The 22,500-nt window shown below is 39.8% G+C and overlaps 1 protein-coding gene across 7 annotated transcripts in view; it reads left to right on the top strand.

Annotated features, from left to right (window-relative positions):
- The window catches only part of LOC147032012 (voltage-dependent L-type calcium channel subunit beta-1-like), a 222,713-nt gene that overhangs the window by 130,827 nt on the left and 69,386 nt on the right, over positions 1–22,500 (top strand). For all 7 annotated transcript variants that reach the window (XM_085869264.1, XM_085869263.1, XM_085869262.1 and 4 more), the window contains one exon: positions 12,474–12,596. In XM_085869264.1, coding sequence (XP_085725390.1) covers positions 12,474–12,596 — 123 coding nt within the window. The remainder of the gene's footprint in view (positions 1–12,473; positions 12,597–22,500) is intronic.

Here is a 22,500-nt window from a genome sequence, read left to right as displayed (position 1 = left end):
ATCTTCTGGAAGATTGAGGCCTCTCACAACAGGTGCTTCTGAGGCATATTACATATCCACAAGACTCAACAATGGACAGGGCATATTCGTAGTGTACAAGTATAGGGAGACAGTTTTGGATGTAGGAATTACTCGGATATTAATGCAGCCAGAGGACTTTGCTGGCTAAGTCATCTTGTCTGGATGGAAGACAACCGCATCCTGAAGAAACTCTTATTTGGATGGTTGCCACAGTGTTGCACGGCACATGGAATCAAGCTAAGATAACGAGACAAGGTGAGATGAGATCTGAAGAGAGCGTGTTCTGTGTTTGCTCAGGAAAGAGATTTCTGGAGAACGAGATGCAGAGAGGGGTTAGATGCCTGTACCAAGAAGAGAGTGGAGATGGACAGAGTGAACTGCATTGCTGCTATTCATGCTGTTGCCAGACAAGAACCCACAACAAGTGATCTTACCAATTTCACATGTGATACATGTCAGAGATACTTCAGAAGAAGACAAAATAATGCAAGACATAAATGCCTGACAACTCATCAAAGATGGGACAAGCCTGGCAGTTAACTCAGTCTGCCACTTGAAGCGGCAAGGGTTACAGTGCTGGATAGATTGCCAATCTGACACAGGATACTCGACAGAATGGGCAGGAATTGTAATTTGTTCAGAGTGCCGGCGCTCACCTACTCTTTATGAAAGGCACCATGGGATTTTTAACTTCCACTGGCTAATGCCGGCAGATGGGATATGCCCAGTTTAATCCCAGGGATGGCACACACATTGAGGAATTGCCCTGCCTGTGAAACATGAGGGTGACAGTTTATGCCTTGCCTGAGATTTCAACCCAGGTGAGGCAGCTCAGAGGTGAGGGTCCATACCTTCAGTCTATCCTGCCAGCCCATAATAAGTCAAATCCATTAATTAAAAAACTTGGTTAATACCCATTATCATTTTTTAAAGACAAGATTGAGACTCGTAGAAAAGTGAAGTGTGCAGACGTTAAAAGGCATGAACCGACAGCAGTCGGACAACATTTGGACACAACAAGCAAGGGAATTAATGAACAGGAAAAGAGGAGGGGAGGAAACACTGCAACCTGCAAATATGAGGGTTATAGGTTAGGTTACATAAGGTTAATTGAGGGTAGAAAAGAATGTGGTTCGGAATAGGGGATGGAATGAGATGTTGGTGCACCATCTGCTTTAAGTGCTGTCGTGAAGAGTGGAATTGCACAGCTGAGGGAAGGTGATTCTACATACAGAAGAAAGAGATGAATAAAAGAGAGAAGGTGTGAGGAAAGTCTGGATTTTGGGAATTTAACCAAGAAGGGATTACTGGTCCTCAGGTGTGAATTATTCTTATCCTTAAGGAGGGGATTGTTATTATAACACAGTGTGAAATGACTCAGCATTTTATAAGATGCATCACATTTTAACTAAAGAAGTTGTTGAAACACTGTGGTAGAGTGATTTGAGTGGTAGGAACCAAAGATCACACCAAAGTAAAATTTTTATGTCCTTAAGTATCAATTTGGTAAAAAGTCGTGGCATGCCTCCTGAGCCTTCACGCGTGTCATACAAAGGGCAAGGACATTATTTCACAAGTGATAATATAATGCAAGTTAAGTACAGGATATTTGAGTCTCCTCGGGGTATGGAAATGGTGATCAGATAATTGGGCCGTAATGTCATTTTATTTCCGACTGCTAAGTTTCTGGGTTCTTGCGTTCATAAATGAATCTCATTTTTTTTATGGCTGGGTAATGTCTGCTTGACTCTTTTTGCGAAAAGACCATGTACATATTTCATGTTGAAAAATACAATTTTGACCTGTCTCTTCATCCTCAGATTTTTGTTTTTCTCCTTGTGCATCTCCCTTCCTCTCCTACTCCTATCAACCCCCTTTTTCCTTTTCTCCACAACTCCCAATCCACCGTTCATCCCCCCCCCCCCTTTCCCCATTCCTTTTACTTTTTTGCTCTTGTGTTATTCCTCTCCTCCATCTTCCTATCCTTATTTGCTTGGAATAGTGAAAAGTTTCATCTTCCTGGGTTGTAAGATTGAATTGAGGGGAGAATGTGGAGGAGATATTAATAGATGGTTAGCATTGGGAATAACAGCAATGTCAGGATTGACAAAGATCTGGGAAGACAAAGATGAGACAATACACAACAAGAGGGGGCAAGTGAATGCTCTGGTATCTCCAGTTGCAATTTATGGATGTGTCGTGGACAGTGAAGAAGAAAACAAAGAAGAAGATTGAGAGTTTTGAAATGTGGTTTTGGAGATGAATGTTAAAAATTCTATGGACTGTAAGAAGAACAAAGAAATCGATGCTTGAAGAAATTAGACCACCATGTGCATGAAGGAGTGCTGATGATAAAACAGAAACCGTCATACTTTGGACACATCGTGCATGCGGAAAACTAAAATCTGGAGAAATCAACCATGCTGGGTGTGGTTGAGGGAAGAAGAGAAAAAGAGGCAGGCATTGTATGTGCTGAATAGATGGGGTAAAGGCAGCAACCAAGCTGTCCGCTAAAGCTTTTGAAAGCAGTGCAGGACAAGGATGTTTGGAGAAATTTGATCATGAATGTCACCAGAAGTCAGCCGTGACTTGACAGAACTAGATAATTAGATCATTTTTATCTAATAATAAATGAATTTATCTGGTATCATACACGCTTTCACCTGCTTCAGCAGCCAGAGTGAGTCTGCTGCAGCAGCTGACCATTGCCGAAGCTTCTTTGTTATCAAAGTTCTTTCTCCTTTGAACATTCATTAAGACAATGATGCCACTGGAGATGGTGAAGTTTGAAAATGTGGCTTGTATTCCATTGGTTGTACTATCTATAGACAAACTTTTTTCGAAACGTAGTAATTTCAAGGTCTTTGAAAATGACGGCAACTAAAGAGTTTGTGGAACACCTTACCCCACCCATTTAAGAAACAAGGACAAATGTGTCCAAGAGCAGCGTCCTAAAGGTTTTGTCGGCTAAAAAAACAAACAAACAAAAAAAACAACAACTTCCGATATTTCGTCACGTGCCTTGATTAAGCCAATCGTGAGACCCGTCAAAATGTATTTACAAAATATCGTGTATTTACGAAATAAAGTGTATTTACGAAATTACAATGCGATAAATGGAATAATCTTTAAATAGTAAAGTGAACTTTTCGAAACTTTAAAGCAAATGTCCGAATATATTTAAAAGTTCATGATCGACGCTCTCAAAAGGCACCGTCTATGTGAGGATGTGTACATGTGCTTAGTATTGAAGGAGATCCGGATCTTGCATATACAAGAGCCGAGTCCGACGGGTTAAGGTTTTGTCTTCACAAGAAGAAGAACAACAACAAGAAGAATAACAAGAACAAGAAGAACAACAACAAGAAGAATAACAATAACAAGAAGAAGAAGAACAACACCGAGCTCTCTATGAGCAGCGTTCGCTACGCGAGACGCTGCTAAAAATACATAGGACTTCATTGGAAGCAGCTTATTGAAGAAGAATAATAAGAAGAATATGAATAAACTCAAAGTTACCCCACCATCAGTGCGTGCTTCAAATTTTAAGAGTCGAGATGATGAAATTTTTTACCAAAGTCCTCCTAAATTAAAGGTTTTTTTGGAAGTGCAAACAAGGTAATTTGTGTTCTAGTTTTCAAATATGTAATGAAATTGAAATAAAACAGAAATTTTTAAAGTCTGAAGAAACAACTTCCCAAAAACCATTTAATCAGAAGTTTACTGTCATTGATGTACCCACTTTTACACCACCTTATTTAACTCCTTAAATTCGTTATTTGTGGCTGTTGTTTGTGACCTTTATGACATCCATAAAGCAGCAAGTTTCCTGTTTGGAATGATTTTCAATTTTGATTCATTGCCAGCCAGCCAGACAGACTGAAGCAATTGCTTTACTCCACTGTACGCATGCGCGCTCAAGAGGAGATTCCATACAATTTTCCAAATTCAGAGCCAAAGTACTGCGAAACCATAGGTTCATGTTCCAATTCGTGTTTTTGCAGTATTCAAAATATAATATTCAATTGAAATTAAGTAGTTCCTCGATCAGACTGACAAACAGACAAAGTGAACCAATTGCATAACGCCGCTTGCGGCATGTGCGCGTGGTGATGCATATTTTTCTGCACCACTGGCATGTTTTTCTGGACAACAGTATACGGTATTTTGGTGTCAGACACTCGTCTTTCCAACCTGATGAGAATTGAACATGCGTGATGCTTGGGGAGAGAAAAGCTTGCCATTAAGTTCCTAATATAATATGATGTGTGGAGGAAACCCTGGAGAACAGTGGATGCTGTGCGAAGATATTGACAGGTTATTCTGTTTTGCTATTACTAAATCTACATTATTTGGAATATCGAAATAAATACAGTTGGGATTTCATTTTGGTGTCACGTAAAAACCATGGAGCTTCATTTTTGTTTTTTGTTTTTCTAACAGGAGAAGGGTAACATTGTGAAATATATAATTCAAAGCAAGTAGTGTTGGGGTTGAACAGTTTTTCGCTCACCTGGATTTTACTCCGGTGAGCTTATGAGATTGAGAAGTATCCGTAGGTAGGTGAGTCAGTCAATCAGTCAATCAATGAGTCTGTAAACACTTCAGTCATTATCACTTGAACCAAACACAATTTTGATGAAATTTGGCCACAAGCTTCATAACTGATGCCTAACAAAGGTGTATTGACCGCATCAAAATCTGCGCTCAGAAAGGGGTTGAAATAAAGCCTAAAATGCTGATTGGCTGTGTGAGGCTAGGTGCAATATGATTGGCTCCTGGCAAGATTGAATAATGTATCATATCAGTTTATTAAACACCGATATTTGAAATCTGATTTCATATTTGATGATCGGAACTTATGGCCTAAATAATGTCGAAATCTAGAGTGAAATCAGATTTTATTTTTTTCCCAACACTATATAATTAAATAACAGCCTCCTCTCTATACTAACGTGTGTGTGTGTGTGTGTGTGTGTGTGTGTGTGTGTGTGTGTGTGTGTGTGTGTGTGTGTGTGTGTGTGTGTCCTGCATAACTCCAAAACCATGAAACCGAGCAGCCAGAATGTTTGCATGCGCACTAAGAAAACTCCAAGGAAGTGCAAGAGTGAAAATTGGGTGCTTGGGTTAATTAAAACACCCCCTTTTGAAGATAATTAACGGCCTTATTTCATTATATCCTTCATCGGACGCATCCTCGGTCACCTCGCTCTCTATGGGGTCTGAAAGCATATCCTCGATAACCTTGCTGGGGTCTGAAGCTCCCATATTTTTTGATTTGTTCAACCAGGCCTTGACTGTAAACAGGCTGCAACAATTTATTCATGATAAAGTTTATTTTTTCTCAATGATAAAGTCTTAATGGTAAATAAAGGAACAGGCCGCAACGATTTCTTCACAATAATGAGTTTTGTTCACTTTCCTCACTCATATTATATCGAATGCCTGTTCATCATAGCTACAAATTGCTGTATACTTCACTTTTTTAAGTGCTATAGTTTTCAAATTAGGCGCTTAGAGCGATTTCATGAATTATATGATGCAATTTTCCACGATCTACTCTCACGGACTAATTAAAGTACATCATCAAAATATGATTTCGGCTTTGAGGATCGGATATCATCCGGACTAAATAAGTGTCTCACTCTGGAGTGAAATCTGATAATTAAAAAAAAAATAACGAGTCTTGTAACTAAGCCAATATACCTATTTACTTCAAGCAAGCAAGGCTACAGTCCCTCCTTCTCTGTGTTTCCACAAGAAAATGTGAAATTTCCAAAGCATTAAACTTATCTTTTTCTACTGTTTCAAGAATTATATTACATGAACAAAAAATTGAGGAATGTGCCAAAATTATCCAGCTTCATTGAGCAAAATGATTTAATGCATTCACTGCTTGACCTTGCGCCATGTCCCCCCAGAGGAACTGCAGATCCATAGCATCTGCCAGATTTGTGTCTATATTTTCAGAAGTTTCGTAAGGTGCTCCACAGGGAATCAAAGCAAATTTGGTGAAAAATGGACGTTTCAAAATAAAGTTATAACTTTGCCCCGACTGTGAACAGATGTACCACGTGACACGTGCACAGGCCAGCATGCAACATGGTGGATAATCTACAATGTTTATTTCACGGGTGATTAAACTTTGCGATGTCTCCAGCATTGTTGTACATGTTAAACAGCAACTCTTTTGTGGGTAAAGTCATGATTTGAATGAATTCTCTTAATTTATTTAACTGCTGCGGGCACTGAAGACCAGCTTTAAAGTTAAAGGGATCCTATGTGGTATGTGGGTCTGATTCCTGATACGACTATAAACTGTTGGAATTGCTTTGGAACTGTTGGAATTGTCCAAACTAGACAGTTTAGAGGTAAGTACTCTACTTCTGAACTATGCTGTTGGAGCCTGAACATGCTACCAAATGCAAACGAGCTAAAAGCCAATGCGATGATAATTGTGGGTCAGCCTTTTTAGTGTTCACATCTGAAGTCATTGCTCATGATGGGAGGTTCCTAGGTTCAAATCTTTTTTATATTTTGATGATTCATGCATTTTCTACTAATGTCCTTGTAATTAATGTAAAAGTATAGCAATATTGCCAAATGTCTTTGACCTACATGTGATATTTGTATAATCTCCTCTATGTGCCTTGGATCTCTGTTTAAAAAGATCATATTTGCACAAATTATGTTTATTTAGATACTTGATGAGAGCACTTCATTTGATTGCTCACACAAGAAAACATTTTTGTGGTACACAAATATCATCTGCAAGGTCTGTAATAATATAGGTCTAATTACATAAATCGCCGCCTCTCGACAGTTTGAAGCGAATGCAATACGGTTGCTTTACAGTTTAAGTCGATACAACATCATGAATCAGACCAGTCTTACTATTCGTAAAGTGATATTTGGTATCATTTATCCATCCAGACATCTGAAGACCAGTCTGATGTTGCATGCAATGTAAGTGGTTAACATTCCACACCCCAGAAGTGTCCCCGTGTGGATAGGTCTGGAGACATTGTGGGTCACTGAGAAGTTTGACCAGCACTGATCGCAGTCACTGAGGGGTTTGATCGCTGATCATTTGAAGGAGAGTCTTCAATCATATGACTGGATGTGAACCCACATCCATCTCATATATATATATATATATATATATATATATATATATATATATATATATATATATATATATATATATATATATATATATATATATATATATATATATATATGGAGCTCAGCCTCTGTGTGCCTGCATCTGTGCGTGCGTGCGTCCGCCAACGTGGGTGCTTCGTGCGTTCATAATGCAGTATTAAGTGTTATACTAGGTTCACCACCTGCACTTTTGAAAATCTGCTAGTCCTGCCTGGGTTGACGACCTCATGTCAATGAAGATTACAAACCACTGTCTGTTGTCTTAGTTACGGATTGATGGTATGTTCGTGTAAAAGTATTGTATGTGGAACAGGCACTTGTATCTCGAGTAGATAAGAGGACATAGATGGTTTGAGTGGGCAGGTAGAAGGACGTTTGTTGTCGGATCTTTTAGAGTTTCAATGTGGTTGCACATGTTTGCTTATTCTTCATTTTGTCCTGCCACTGTATTGATGGAGTTTGCAAAATGGTTGCTCTATGGGGATACAACTCAAGTTGAGCTGTATGTTTCTGCATTGTGGTATATTTGTGTTTTTTCAAGGTGCACTGTCTTTGTCCTTCATGCATTCTTTTTTTCAAACCTCGGCCCCATGAGCCTCATTTACTGCTGAGCGGAAAGATAATGCGTTTGTGTGTGTTCTTATAGAAATGGATAATTCACCGGTAGTTTTCTCACCTCTGAGCAATAGTCCTCGGCATTCGAGACTGGCAACACTGTTTTATGTCGGAAAAAAACCCCAAAACGTTTAAACTGCATTATGAGAGTCCATCAAAGTTCGAATATTATGCAAAATGCCAAATCCCTGACATCTGCAACGTACAGTATTTAACGTCAAATGCATTGTGCACTCTCCAGCATTACGATATGATATGGATTATTGTCGTGTTAGTGGGCCAAGTATGTATGTATGTATTATTATTTTTTAATGCTGTTCCATAATCATTATTTTGTAGGCTTTCATTGGGCTGGCAGGATGGCCTAGAGGTATGTACACTCACGTCCAAGCTGTCTAGCCTAGGTTTGAACCCCAACCAAGCTATAAATTGTCATCCAGGAGTTTCACAGGCAGGGTGATTCATCAATGTGTGTGCCATGAGTGTGCCGTCCCCCGGATGGACGTTAAAACCGGGCATCCCCTCTGCCAGCATTAGGTGGTGGATGTTAAAGATCCAATGGTGTCATTCACAAGGAATAGGAGAGCTATTTCCAGCATCATGGCCAAATTCCAAATTCCTTCCCAAGCTACTGCTGGGAAGGCAATGGTAAACCACCCAGTATAACCCTTGCTCAGGAAGCTGCTTTGGTGGCAACGATTTGTTGGAGAGAGAGATTTGTTAGTACGAGATATATATATATATATATATATATATATATATATATATATATATATATATATATATATATATATATATATATATATATATATATATATATATATATATGTACACACACACACACACACACACAGACACAGAGACACTTTCAATGTCAAGTGTATTATATTTTAGTGGTGGCTTTATGCCTTGCTAGCCAAGTCTTTTATCATGCACTCTAGTATTCTTTTAAAATAAACAACCATCTATGTGTTACATATGCAAAGGTAACATTGAAGAGAAGGAGACATAAATTGAGTAAAGCAAATTTGATAAAAGTGAAGAAGTGCATGGATGTTAATTCTTTGTCAGGAGATGGAATTCTGTCCTTGAGGGATTTCTAATGATGCCGTCAAACAATATCTCAATCTAATTGATATCAGTACAGCGCCTCAGCCTGCTTTAAGCTGGTACGACACCACCAAGGAGACTTGATGGGAGAGTTGCATTCGGCCTTTGTTTTCATGTTTCATCAACTGGTCCCTATCTTTAGTCGATGAATAATCCTCCTTGAAGATTTACAAGGAAGCTTGTTATGAAAAGGAACTTGGTCCAAGACACTGATCAACTTTCTCCTTCCTACATCGTTTAACCATTACGTTTGAGTCAGCGGCTCATTGATCGTGTACTGTTGTTCCAAGTCTTTCACAAACAGGCTGGCCAAGCCTAAAAAGGAAATTGGAATTTGGTCAAAATACCAGCACTAACTCATCTCCTCTTCACAGAAGACATGGTGGAATCTTTAACGGACACCACCAAATGCTCGCATAAGGACCCCAGATTAACGTCTCTCTGAGCTGATGGCACGCTTTGTGGTGCAAGGCTTTGTGAGTTATTTGGGCCAAGGATCAAACCCAGATTAGACAACTCAAAGGTAAGTGTGCTCTCTCCACCATCGTCCTGACAGATCCGACATACTGATGAACTAGTAGCAAATAAAAGGTTGTGCGGGAGCAGTCGGAGCACCTGCAACAATGGGATGAGTTATCTGGCCTTTTGGAACTTTTCTCACAAGACCAACAACTGTACTGCAGGCAGGCCTGGTTTCTTTGTGACAAACAGAGCTTGTTTACAGTATAAATGGAAATAATTTATTTCAGACAAGATAAGAAAATGTTTGATATTTAAATGTTGTTGACGTTATTGTTGTTTGATAGATTGATATTTAAATATTTGTCCAAATTGTTGATGAGTTATATTAATAACACCGTCATTTTGCAAAACTTCTGCCTGTTTCATTAAATCGCCCTTTATTGTGTAATTATCTCATCTCAGAACTTATCAAGTGTTTGATTGAAATATGTACATGAAGCAAAGACACGGTGATGCAATTATGTGACTTCAAACCACCGAGGTACACCAATGTACCGAACACCCATCAAGCTCATGGAATCACAGCATTCTTAAAGTTGGAGAAACAAAGTAAATATTTGAAGAACAAGGAATGAAATTGAGTGGCATCGGGTAAAGCACAGGGATGCTTTGCAATGACGTACAAGTGTACAATCTCAGACTTCCACGAGTATTGACTCCCTGCACCACTGTCTTAATTTCATTGCATGCATCACGTTCAACCACAGGACATTATTACATCTTCTAGTTATTATTATACAATGGAGGTACGTTCATGTTTAGATCACTCCGCTCCTCTGGCCTACGGTGCTGACGTGGCATGAGGGCTTTGAAGCCTTATTTGTCGCTGCAGATCTCCGTCCGTGGGTGGACGCGGTGCATGATATGCTATTCATCCGCTGGCTGATGCAACCAAAATAGGAGTTAAATTTGAATGTCTTTTTCCAGACTGTCTTTATAAATGAACCCTTTGGCTACTTGTCGTGACGCAGGCATTATGTTCACATGGCAGGTGGAATGAACTGGTCAAAATTCACACTGAAATGGCCGTGATGAGCCACAAATCTGTATCGCCACAGCAGCTAAAATGTGATTACTATAATAAAGTATTTTGGATGCCTTGTCAGAACAATGGGGGGGGAGAATGGTCAGAACATGCTAAGAAAGCTCGTAGGGCATAAATGTACTGACGTCCATGGTTATATCACTCCTCTCATCTGGACTGTGGTGCTGACATGGTACAGAGCTTTTTAAAGCCTCATTTGCAAAACATGAAGATCTCCGACTGTGGGGAAACCCAGTGCATGATGTGCAGGTTCATTCATTGTGTTATGCACATAAGAGTTAGAGCAAAATTTGAATATCTATTTCCTGAATGCATCTATATATTAAACCTATTAACCTAAGCCTTATGGGTAATGGGTCAAAATGCCACAAGCAGAGAAAATAGCATATGTGCAGACATATTTTGCCCTGATTAGGGCTCATCAGTCCAACATAGTGCTTAAAATCATTTGCTTGGCCTGAACTTCCTTTTGGAATTATAGATGGTTAAATCTCATCACTGTGTGTGGGAGGAACAAGCAAAATTGTGTCCCATTTGGCTGTAATGGGACATGATTTGTGTTGTTGTATGTATATATATATAACAAGATTGGGGAAATTGGGATTTTTCTAAGGTCCAGATGGTACTGATCTTCTGCCCTGCTTTGAGCACAATACTCTTCCACTTCCCCGTCCTTAACCAACTCTCTCCACTCTCTAACTACCCACCTTATTGATATCGCTCCTCACAAATCTTCTCATATCGACCATGGTCTCCCTCTTTTCCTCCTACCTTGCTCCCTCAACCTATCTGCTCTCTTTGCCATTCTCTCTTCCCCCATTCGAACTGTGTCCAGCCCACTTTAGCCGACTTTTTACCAATTTCCCCCATCAAGCTCACCAGCACACCAATCTTCTCTCTCATTTCATCCATCTTCCTTCTATCCACCCCTTCACTCCTGCAATCCTCCTGACCTAGCTGTTTTCTCAGCCCTGTAGCCTCTGTTGTTGTCTTTCTGTCAATGCCACTGTTTTGAGACTGTAAAGGTACACATGACGGCAGAACTTTCCCTTTCAATTTCCTTGATATTTTTATGTCTGTCATCAATCCCTCTACCCTCATGCAGACATTTGCACCCACCTGAATCCTCTGCATGTTTGCTTCCAACCTATGATCCCCGGTCATTGTTCCCCCCAGATACTCAAACCTATTTCCCTGTCTGATCTCTTTCCCCTCCAATTTGATATTCATTCAATTTCTCTGCTGCTGGACCCACATCACCTCAGCCTTCTCCATATTCATCTTCAGCCCATGCTTCCCAAATTCCTCCTTCCACTCCTGCTGTGGAAGGACCTCCTGCTTCTCCCACTTATTATCCACCATCCCATCCATCTCAGTATTGCCATCACCATCTCTCTCGGGACAATCTCGTAGGCCTTCTCCAGGTCCACAAATCCCATTGCCATTTCACCTTGCACCTCCAACCTCTTCTCCACCAGCTGTCTCAGCGTGAACATCTCATCCGTTCATCCCCCTACCCTTTATAAACCCCTGTTGCCCTTCATCGATCTCAATCTCCACATTCTTCCTTATCCTCCCATCCAGAATCCTCTCAAGCACCTTCATGAGATGACCTAAGAGTTTAATGCCTCGGGACTTCCTTGGAACTTGAACATTGCCCTCCCTCTTCCAAATTGGCAGAATGAAGCCTGTCTTCCAACCCTCTGGAATTGAACCTTCTCTCACACATGCATTTGACAGCATATTTGTCCAACACTTAGACTTCAATCAGTAACAGGAGGACATAGAAAATAATGCATGAGGCATGTTGTGTTGGTGGTGGGGGGTGGAGGTTGATAAAATTTCCACCATATTTGTATCCATAATATCTTTTCGAGAGGTTATGAAATTAGTCCATGCTTCAAATCTTGCAATTGTGGTGGGAAGAAATGCAAATTGCTTCATTTTTGCTGCACTTAACTTCATTCCCCACCCCCACATCCTCTTGTATGTGCAGACCAAGCCTGTGGCATTTGCTGTGAGAACAAACGTTGGGTACAATGGCTTCAATGATGAGGATGTGCCAATCCATGGTACTGCTGTCTCTTTTGAAGCCAAAGACTTCCTTCACATCAAAGAGGTTGGGAATCCTATCAAGATGCTTTCCAGAATGTTCTTTGATGTCGATTGTGTCTTTTGTAAGCTACTCACAATATGTTTATGCTCCTAAATCTATCATTGCTGCACAAAATGAATCATGGGCCTTGCGGTGGATGATGCTTTCGAGTGTTTTAAATCTGAGCCTTCGTGCAATGATCCGATGATGAATGATTGCCCGTCCTGCAACATCTACCCCTGCACCACTAATCGATTGATTTGGCATGGAATGTAAATTTCAAGTGGAAGACAGATGCAAATTCAAGTTGCGAGCAATGCTTGATTGGTTGCAGTGACTCAACTTCCCAGTGGAGTGAGAAAATGGGTGAATGAACAGCAACGGGACATTTCCAGGGTATGTGTGATTGGCTACTTGCTGAGTCACCTTTTTGTGTCAAACAATGCAGTTTATTGTGGACATAATAATCCTCCGGTTTGTTTGTTGGGTGGGACTGGGGGACCGATACCGTGGCATTTTTTGTGATCACGTTGGTTTAATCAGGGTACCGTTGACACGAATTGCACATGGAGGAAGAGGCCATCTGGCCCATCAAGCCCATTGACTGAATTGATTTGTTTATTTTCTGTTAATACAACTTGCCGTCCTCGCCTCTTTAATTTGCTTATGTTCAATCTATAAACAGGTAATTTGACCAAGGTCCAGCACATAATAGGTAATTTCTCTTTTTGAAAGTACCGCAGGATCTTTAGTTGTACATTGCGATTCATGTTGACAGGACGGTCGGTGTTATGTCTCCATATGAAGGACAGTAGGAGTGCGTTTACGACATGACGTTCCTGTGATCCCAGAATGTATATTATCAAATATGACTGCACAGTTTACCAAATCCAAGGCCAGACAGATCGGAGATAAGCATGGGACCAACTAAGCAATCTTGCCTTCCATCAGCCGAAAGCACCTTCAGTGCTGTTCACACATCCTTGCCAGGTCTCCGATCCTTGCACTAACCAGATTGATTCTGCTTCGTTTTCAACATCTGCTTGGGTTGGGCACATCCAAGCTGATAACTTTCAGGAACTTTTGCCTTTACCAGTGTCTCACTATACAAAAAAAACTTCAACGCAGGAAGAGGCCGTTAGGCCCATCATGCCTTTGACTCTTTGTTTCTCTTTTTATTCTTCTCTCTTCATCATCTGATGCACCTTTTTACTCTCTCCTTCTCCTTTAATCCCAACTGACCCTCACTGTGTATTAAAGCCAAATTCCACCCACAATTTAAAAAAAAAAATGCACCATCCCATTGATCCTTTTGTCTGCATTACCATTTCTCTCAGTACCTAGAAGTGACTAATTTGTGCAGACTTGCACTGTTGCCGATAAAGGTAGCAATTGTCTCATCTGTGGAAATTGCTGCTTGCAATCACCGTAAATGTCATTTTTAAAGAGAATCACCTAATTTTGTACAAACTGCATCATCAGTGCACTGAGAGACATTATCTGGTGCAGAAATCATACTTTGTCTTGTGGATTCAGCTCTCCCAGACTGTTAAAGCAATATTTGATGACTGTACCAAGTTGAGATGGAATTTGATGACTGGACCGAGGTGGCACATTAGCAACAGATAGTGCCAATGCACTAGTTCTGTTCTTGCATATGGCAGCTTGGCTGCTGGGGTAGCTATCAATTTTTGGAAGCATAGCTATGCCACTGATACTGTGCCCTTCTTTCAGTACACTAGTACTCATTTCACCAACCTCAGAAGGATAACAGGTTGAGTCAACCCCACCTAGTGTTGATTCAGCAGCCAACAGGGCTTGAACTCAGGACCGTAAGATCGTAAGCCAGCCAACCTAACCACTAAGCAAACACCAGGCTTAACACACTTGTTGCATCACATGAAAGTTGGCGACAGGCCACAGTTGTCAATCTTTGCAATAATCTGGAGTAGAGCTGGTCATAACATATCCATAAAACAAGGAACTGGTTACTGGATCCAATCGATCCAAAGGAAGTTGCTACCTCCTTTGCAAGCCATTCATTTCTCATGTGAACTAAACTTGTCCTTTTTCTTTCTTGAACTAAATTGTGGGGTAGGAATGTGGCCATTAAAGAAAGAAAAAGATTTGGGCTTCACCCAAAACTCGATCAGGAAAAGTTTTGGCCCAAGTCTTTCACGAACCGGCTCGCCTCGCCTGACATTTGACGAAGTAGGTTAGAGCAAGACTTTGTAACTTGGTCAGGGTTCCAGCAATAGCTCACGTACTTTTTGGGAAGGAAGCCATGGGATTTTAACATCCACCAACTGATGCGACAGATGGGACTCTCAGTTGAATGCCAGTCCATGCGACGGCACACACACTAATGAATTGTCCTGCCTGTGAAACACCACGATGGTGTTTATAGCTGTGCTGAGATTTTAACACGGGCTCGACAGCTCAGAGGTGAGTGTGCATACCTCAAGATGATCCTGCCAACCTTGCATGAACCAAATTGTCACCTTCATCAGCAATGGACTCTTGTCAATGGAAGAGTCATTTTTAAAGCAAATTATATTTTGCACTGTTTGAAACGGTTGAAAGAGTTCTTGTGCTGTGTAACTTCATGATTGAGAAAGTCCTGAATGTATTTTGACTAACAGCTGTTTATGCCACTGGAGTTGGAGTAATTTTCTGGGGAATGTTCAACTGCCGTGGTTGAAAACCTCTCATCCCATTTCAATGTCATGATGTTGGTGCTGTTTAACTGAATAAAGATAGGATGTTTCATGATGGCAATGCCACCAATCAACAGTCCTGTGTGGTGTAACATGATGTAAACTTCATACATCCTCCGTGGCCCCGAACGTCTCAGGCTGTCAATCGAATTGAGCTTTTCATTTGACCATTGCCATCTTAGCTGGTCCACATCTATCATCCTTTTTGAAGGAGCTACACTTATCCTTGGGTTCTTCGGGTTTTGAAGAAGATGAAAAACCACTTGTTTTTGGGATTAAAGTACAGTACCAAATTTTTACTTTATAACTTTTTCAAGAAGAGTTTCCTTACTTACACAAGCAAAGTTCGAACTCCATATAATTCCAATCCTGACGGTCTGATATGCCATAATTCTTATTAACCTCCGCCATCGAAGATGGACGGAGGTTACTGTTTTCACCCCTTTCTGTTTGTTACTGACGAAATCTAAAGATTTCGTAAGTATATTGATGACTTCCGTTTCTGTTTGTGACTTACGAAATCTAAAGATTTCGTAAGTATATTGATGCCTTCCGTTTCTGTTTGTTTGTTTGTTTTTGTTTGTTAGTTTGTTTGTTTGTAGGCACGATAACTCGAGAACGGAAGAAGCTACCAATGTCAAATTACACCACGTGATTCAGGATGGTGATGGCTAGTGCTGATTAGATTTTGGTCAAAATCGGTCAAAGGTCAAGGTCACGGTGAGGTCAAATATTCGATTTTTGATGGTTTGGTACAGATAACTCAAGAACGGAAGAAGCTACCAATCTCAAATTACACCACGTGATTCAGGAGGCTGTTGGCTAGTGCTGATTAGATTTTGGTCAAAATCGGTCAAAGGTCAAGGTCACAGTGAGGTCATACATCCAAAAAATGAGAACTCGAGAACGGAAGAAGCTTCCAATGTCAAATTACACCACGTGATTCAGGAGGGTGGTGGCTAGCGCTGATTAGATTTTGGTCAAAATCGGTCAAAGGTCAAGGTCACAGTGAGGTCAAACATCCAAAACATTCGATTTTTGATGGTTTCGTACAGAAAATCATCGTAGAAACTTCTGGTTTGTGTCGCTACCTTCTCAAGAGACAGCTTTTATTCGACAAGGTCATAGATCAAGTTGACGATTTCGTAAGTACCAGTCTATGACTGCTTGATTGTTTGTTTGTTTGTTTGTAGGCACGATAACTCGAGAACGGAGGAAGCAACCACTGTCAAATTACACCACGTGATTCAGGAGGGTGATGGCTAGTGCTGATTAGATTTTGGTCAAAATCGGTCAAAGGTCAAGGTCACAGTGAGGTCAAACATCCAAAACATTTGATTTTTGATGGTTTGGTGCAGAATCATCGTAGAAACTTCTGGTTTGCGTCGCTACCTTCTCTCGAGACAGCTTTTATTAGACAAGGTCAGAGGTCAAGTTGACGATTTCGTAAGTACCAGTCTATGACTGCTTGTTTGTTTGTTTGTAGGCACGATAACTCGAGAACGGAAGAAGCTACCAATGTCAAATTTACACCACGTGATTCAGGAGGGTGATGGCTAGTGCTGATTAGATTTTGGTCAAAATCAGTCAAAGGTCAAGGTCACAGTGAGGTCAAATATTCGATTTTTGATGGTTTGGTACAGATAACTCGAGAACGGAAGAAGCTACCAATGTCAAATTACACCACGTGATTCAGGAGGTTGATGGCTAACGCTGATTAGATTTTGGTCAAAATCGGTCAAAGGTCAAGGTCACAGTGAGGTCAAACATAATTCCGTAAACTCACGTGGAGAAATGGAGTATTTTTGCTTCGCTCGACGTTACGAGTTAGTTTTAACTTCGATTTTAATTTTGTCTTCGGTTTTTGCGATCGCTTAGGACGCATAAAACTCGGTTGTCGAAATTCTGGTAAAAATCGGATGTTTTGGAGACATTTTAAGATTGAATAAAAATATATCACTTGCCACGTCACGGGTCGTCACGTGGTGCAGCGCGCTTGAGCAGAGGTGGCGTTGATCACATAATGGTTTTCCGTGTGCGCGCTGACTGTGTTTTCGATAAAGATGGTGTTTAAAAGTCATTTTTTTATCCCAATAAAGGTTATCTTCGCATTCCTGACTCGCTAAGCCGTCGGATTATGCAAAGATTGTTGGTGGATGGCCGAATATTACGGTTTTGTGACTTTGATAAAATAATATAAAATAATTGCGTGGAGAAATGGAGATTTTTGCTTCGGTCGACGTTACGATTTTTGATGGTTTGGAACAGAATCATCGTAGAAACTTCTGGTTTGCGTCGCTACCTTCTTTAGAGACAGCTTTTATTAGACAAGGTCAGAGGTCAAGTTGACGATTTCATAAGTACCAGTCTATGACTGCTTGTTTGTTTGTTTGTTTGTAGGCACATGATAACTCGAGAACGGAAGAAGCTACCAATGTCAAATTACACCACGTGATTCAGGAGGGTGGTGGCTAGCGCTGATTAGATTTTGGTCAAAATCGGTCAAAGGTCAAGGTCACAGTGAGGTCAAACATAATTCCGTAAATTCACGTGGAGAAATGGAGTATTTTTGCTTCGCTCGACGTTACGAGTTCGTTTTAACTTCGATTTTAATTTTGTCTTCGGTTTTTGCGATCGCTTAGGACACTTAAAACTCGGTTGTCGAAATTCTGGTAAAAATCGGATGTTTTGGAGACGTTTTAAGATTGTATAAAAATATTTCACTCGACGCGTCACGGGTCGTCCAATGATGCAGTGCGCTCGAGCAGACGCGTCGTTGAGTTACGTTAAGGTTTAATATAATTGCGTGGAAAAATGGAGATTTTTGCTTCGGTCGACGTTACGATTTTTGATGGTTTGATACAGAATCATCGTAGAAACTTCTGGTTTGTGTCGCTACCTTCTCTCGAGACAGCTTTTATAAGACAAGGTCAGAGGTCAATTGACGATCGTAAGTACCACTCTATGACTGCTTGTTAAGTTGTCGAAGACAACTTCTGTCACTTTGTACAGTTAAGAGTTTGTTTGTTTGTTTGTTTGTGTGTGTGTTTGTCTGTCTGTGCATCGATTTTCTCAGCGATCCTTGTGTATATGTCCACGAAACATTTTGACATGAAAGATAATCACCCAAGGACTGAACCTATAAATTTGGGTGAACCTGGATCAAATGATGACGTCACGAAAAATTCACAAAGTTTCAAAAAATCCCAATCATTTACATGGGACAATTTCAAAAAATCATTTCTCCGCCATTTCTTGTTCAATTGCTTAGATATTTAATGTGCTTATGTAGGGTCATAATATCTTTCACCCTGCCATGTTTCAACCGGATCGGATCCAGATTGTGACGTCACAAAATGTTTGAAATTTGCATTGAAAAGCCCATTTACATGACAAAAAAATTCTTAAAATTCGAAAGTTTTATATTTTTCGCTCAAACTTTTAGGGAATGTAAAACATACCATTGGCCATTAGCTGACATAATTTGATCAACTTCCGGTTTGTATTCTGGATCCCATCAGCAAAAATGTGTCATAATTTGGCCATTTTTGAAAGCACGTATCTCCATCAATTTTTGTGATATGTGGCTCAAACTAGGTGAGAATGTAGTTCAGATATTACTCTTTCATGAGATATCCAGGCCTTCGTTGTGACTGTTCCGGTTCAATAGTTCGCCTGACACCGAAAATTCGTCTATCGCGCTCAGGCGCCACTGGCACTATTCTGCAAACGTGATGTATTATTTTGCAGTGCAGGCCAGTTTTATTAACAATGAAAGGCCCTCCACATCGTACCAATCCATTATGACGTTACCATCACGCAGGTGTGTCAATTTTCTGTTTTCAGTAAGAATTTTGCTTGTTTTTATGCGGAGGAGGTGGAGGTGATGATGGAATTTTTGACTTAAACCATTGACATCACATTCCACATTCGAATGTTGTTCATGATGGCAACTGACTGAACTGTAAATGCTGTTTCTTGTGCTGTATCCGTATGACTGCAATGAAGTTATAATAAATTTTTTGTTTGTTTGTTTGTGAACAGTATTACGGAAAAACTCATCGACGGATTTCGACGAAACTTGGTGGGGGCAGGGGGGTTAGGTATGGTCCAAGGATCTTGCCATTAGATTTTGGACTTGGTCCAAAATCCAATATGGCCGCTTTGGCGGCCAATTTGAAAAAGTATTTGAATTTTTTTTTTTGCATTTCTACATGTTTTATGTGATTTCCAACCCCCCCCCCCCACCCAAAAAAAAATTGTTAGAGAAAATTTTTTTTTGCAACTTTTTTTTCAACAAAATTTCGATTTCTTTTTTTTGTATTTCTATATGTTTTAAGTGATTTCCAAACCACCCCCCCCACCCAAAAAAAAATTGTTAGAGAAAATTTTTTTTTGCAACTTTTTTTTCAACAAAATTTCGATTTCTTTTTTTTGCATTTCTACATGTTATAAGTGATTTCCAACAAAAAAACATGCCAAAATTATAATTGCGGCTGATTTTGGAACTTCAGGTGGACATACCCACGTAAAATCAATTTCTGTCTCAAGGAATCCAGTTATGACGAATGAATTGAGTATGTAAAAGTTAAAAGTAAAGGGGAAAGTTGCAAACTATAACTGTGAGCACTGTTGATGTCAAATTGAATGAATAGGATATCAGGTTCACTTGAGTGACCTAGTGGTATTGGCGGCGGAGTTTTTGCACTCCACCAAGTTCTTCCCCTCGAGTTAACCTCCGCCATTGAAGATGGACGGAGGTTACTGTTTTCACCCCTGTCTGTTTGTTATCTTGCCAAAACGAAGTTTTTGCAAGATATGTTAGTCAGCTTGTATGGGTTTTTTTTTTGTCTGTAATCACGTATAAAAAATTCTGCAGAGCACAGTTATCATTGGAAATTTTTGTAACTTCGCATATCAGAGACCTATAGAAGTCCCTTTCAGCGCATAAAATTTTGAAGGTCAACGTCAAAGGTCAAGGTCACTTTGTCGCAAATCAGGGGAGTCGACGAAACCCTTATTTTTTGAGTAATTTTGATCGGATCGTCTTCAAACTTCATGGGAATATAGTTCATGGTCTGGCGCTCAGCTGATTAATTTTTGGTGGCGATTGGCCTTGACCTTCATGGTTAGCACCAAAGGTCAAACATATTTGACCCCAAGGTCAAATTTTCAAGTTTTAGGAACCATATCGTGTAGTACCTTAAATTGAACACCTCGATGAGTGCTTTTGAGATATGTCAAGCTTGAGACATTATGACGTCATTTGGTGACGTTATGAGGCAAACGCATATTTTTCATGGTTACTCTGAAGAACGATTCTCATCGGAATCTCTTGTCGGCAGATATTCCTCAAGGAGTCGCTCCTGGTAGATAGCAGCTCTGTTCACCTCAGTGTGACCTTAAAGAAGTCACACGTGGTCACCTTTTGGCAAGATACGGGTCACCCTGCGGGTGACATTGGTTTATGATTATTTGTTTGTTTGTTTGTTTGTGAACAGTATTATGGAAAAACTCCTGGACGGATTTCGACCAAACTTGGTGGGGGGGTTAGGTATGGTCCAAGGATCATGCCATTAGATATTGGACTTGGTCCAAAGTCCAATATGGCCGCTATGGTGGCCATTTTGAAAAAATATTTGAATTTTTGTTTTTGCATTTCTACATGTTCTAAGTGATTTCCAACCAAAAAAAAAATATATTTGTTGGAGAAAAAAAACAAAAAATTTTGCAACTTTTTTTCAAAAAAATTTCGATTTTATTTGAAAAATATTTGAATTTTTTGCATTTCTACATGTTTTAAGTGATTTCTAACCCCCCCAAAAAAATTCAGAGAAAAAAAAACTTAGAAATTTTGCACCTTTTTTTTCAAAAAAATTTCGATTTTTTATTTTTTTTTGGTATTTCTACATGCGCGTCAACCTCGTTTAGTTTATTCAATCATGGTTCAGTAGAGTCTGATCCGTTTTGACCTACAATGAATAGGATATCAGGTTCACTTAAGTGACCCAGCAGTATTGGTGGCGGAGGTTTTGCACTCTCCCTAGTGCTCCCCCTCGAGTTCTTCTTAATTTTTACTTTTCCCACTTATTTCTTTTTAAAGCACCTTGAGATTTTGCTTCTAAATGGATAATGCTCAACAGAGAAATTGGTTGTTTGTTGACGATATAAATTCACAATGTACAGTAATTTGTAGAAGGGAGGAGAGAGATGCGAACACATCGACCCCCCTGTGAGAAGCCATTGATAGGATTGTGCATACAACTTGTTTAATGTCAAATCGGAAGAATAGCAGACTTCATGAGCTTGTCCTCTGCTCATGCTGCTGCAGAATGGCAGCTTGCATTTGCGTCGCATTATATCACCAGTTAAAATGAACAACATGGAGGTAGGTCAATGCACTGAATGAGAAACAGCTGTCTAAAGCAGTTTTACCAAAAGTGCTCCATTGACAATGTTAGCAACAGTAAAGAATGATATTAAGACAGCAACACTGTTTGCTGATTCAAAAGGCAGTTGCACTGTCTGACAACTGATTGGTGTTTTCTGGACCTTTGACAAGGGCCTTCTTGGAGAAAGGATACCAAGAACCACAAGACACCATCTTGAGGAATTGATGCAACATTCAGGCTAGAGATGCTTTAGTTTACTTTAAGTGCATATCCTGGAACTTCTTAAACAGAACCTGTAGAATCAGATGTTGCAAACTTCAGCCAATTAGTGGATTTTTGCTTTGTACTGTTTTTCCTCAAGCACAATCAGCATGTGAAATTATTCCCGATGACAAGACCACTTGATAATTAGCAATTTCTGACTAGCAATTTAATAGTGGAGTTTTTATCATCTAACATATATATGTATACAGCTCTGGAAAAAATTAATAGACCACTGCAAAATTATCAGTTTTTCTGGTTTTTCTATTTATAGGTATGTGTTTGAGTAAAATGAATATTTTTGTTTTATTCTATAAACTACTGACAACATTTCTCCCAAATTCCGAACAAAAATATTGTCATTTAGAGCATTTATTTGCAGAAAATGACAACTGGTCAAAATAACAACAAAGATTCAGTGTTTTCAGGCCTCAAATAATACAAACAAAACAAGTTCATATTCATTTTTAAACAACACAATACTAATGTTTTAACTTAAGAAGAGTTCAGAAATCAATATTTTGTGGAATAACCCTGATTTTCAATCACAGCTTTCAT

The sequence above is a fragment of the Eptatretus burgeri genome, chromosome 2 (assembly GCF_056783735.1).
Source record: "Eptatretus burgeri isolate ZD-2024b chromosome 2, Ebu_testis_v1, whole genome shotgun sequence".
In the NCBI taxonomy this organism is placed as follows: domain Eukaryota; kingdom Metazoa; phylum Chordata; class Myxini; order Myxiniformes; family Myxinidae; genus Eptatretus; species Eptatretus burgeri.
This window is presented reverse-complemented; position numbering and strand designations above follow the sequence as displayed.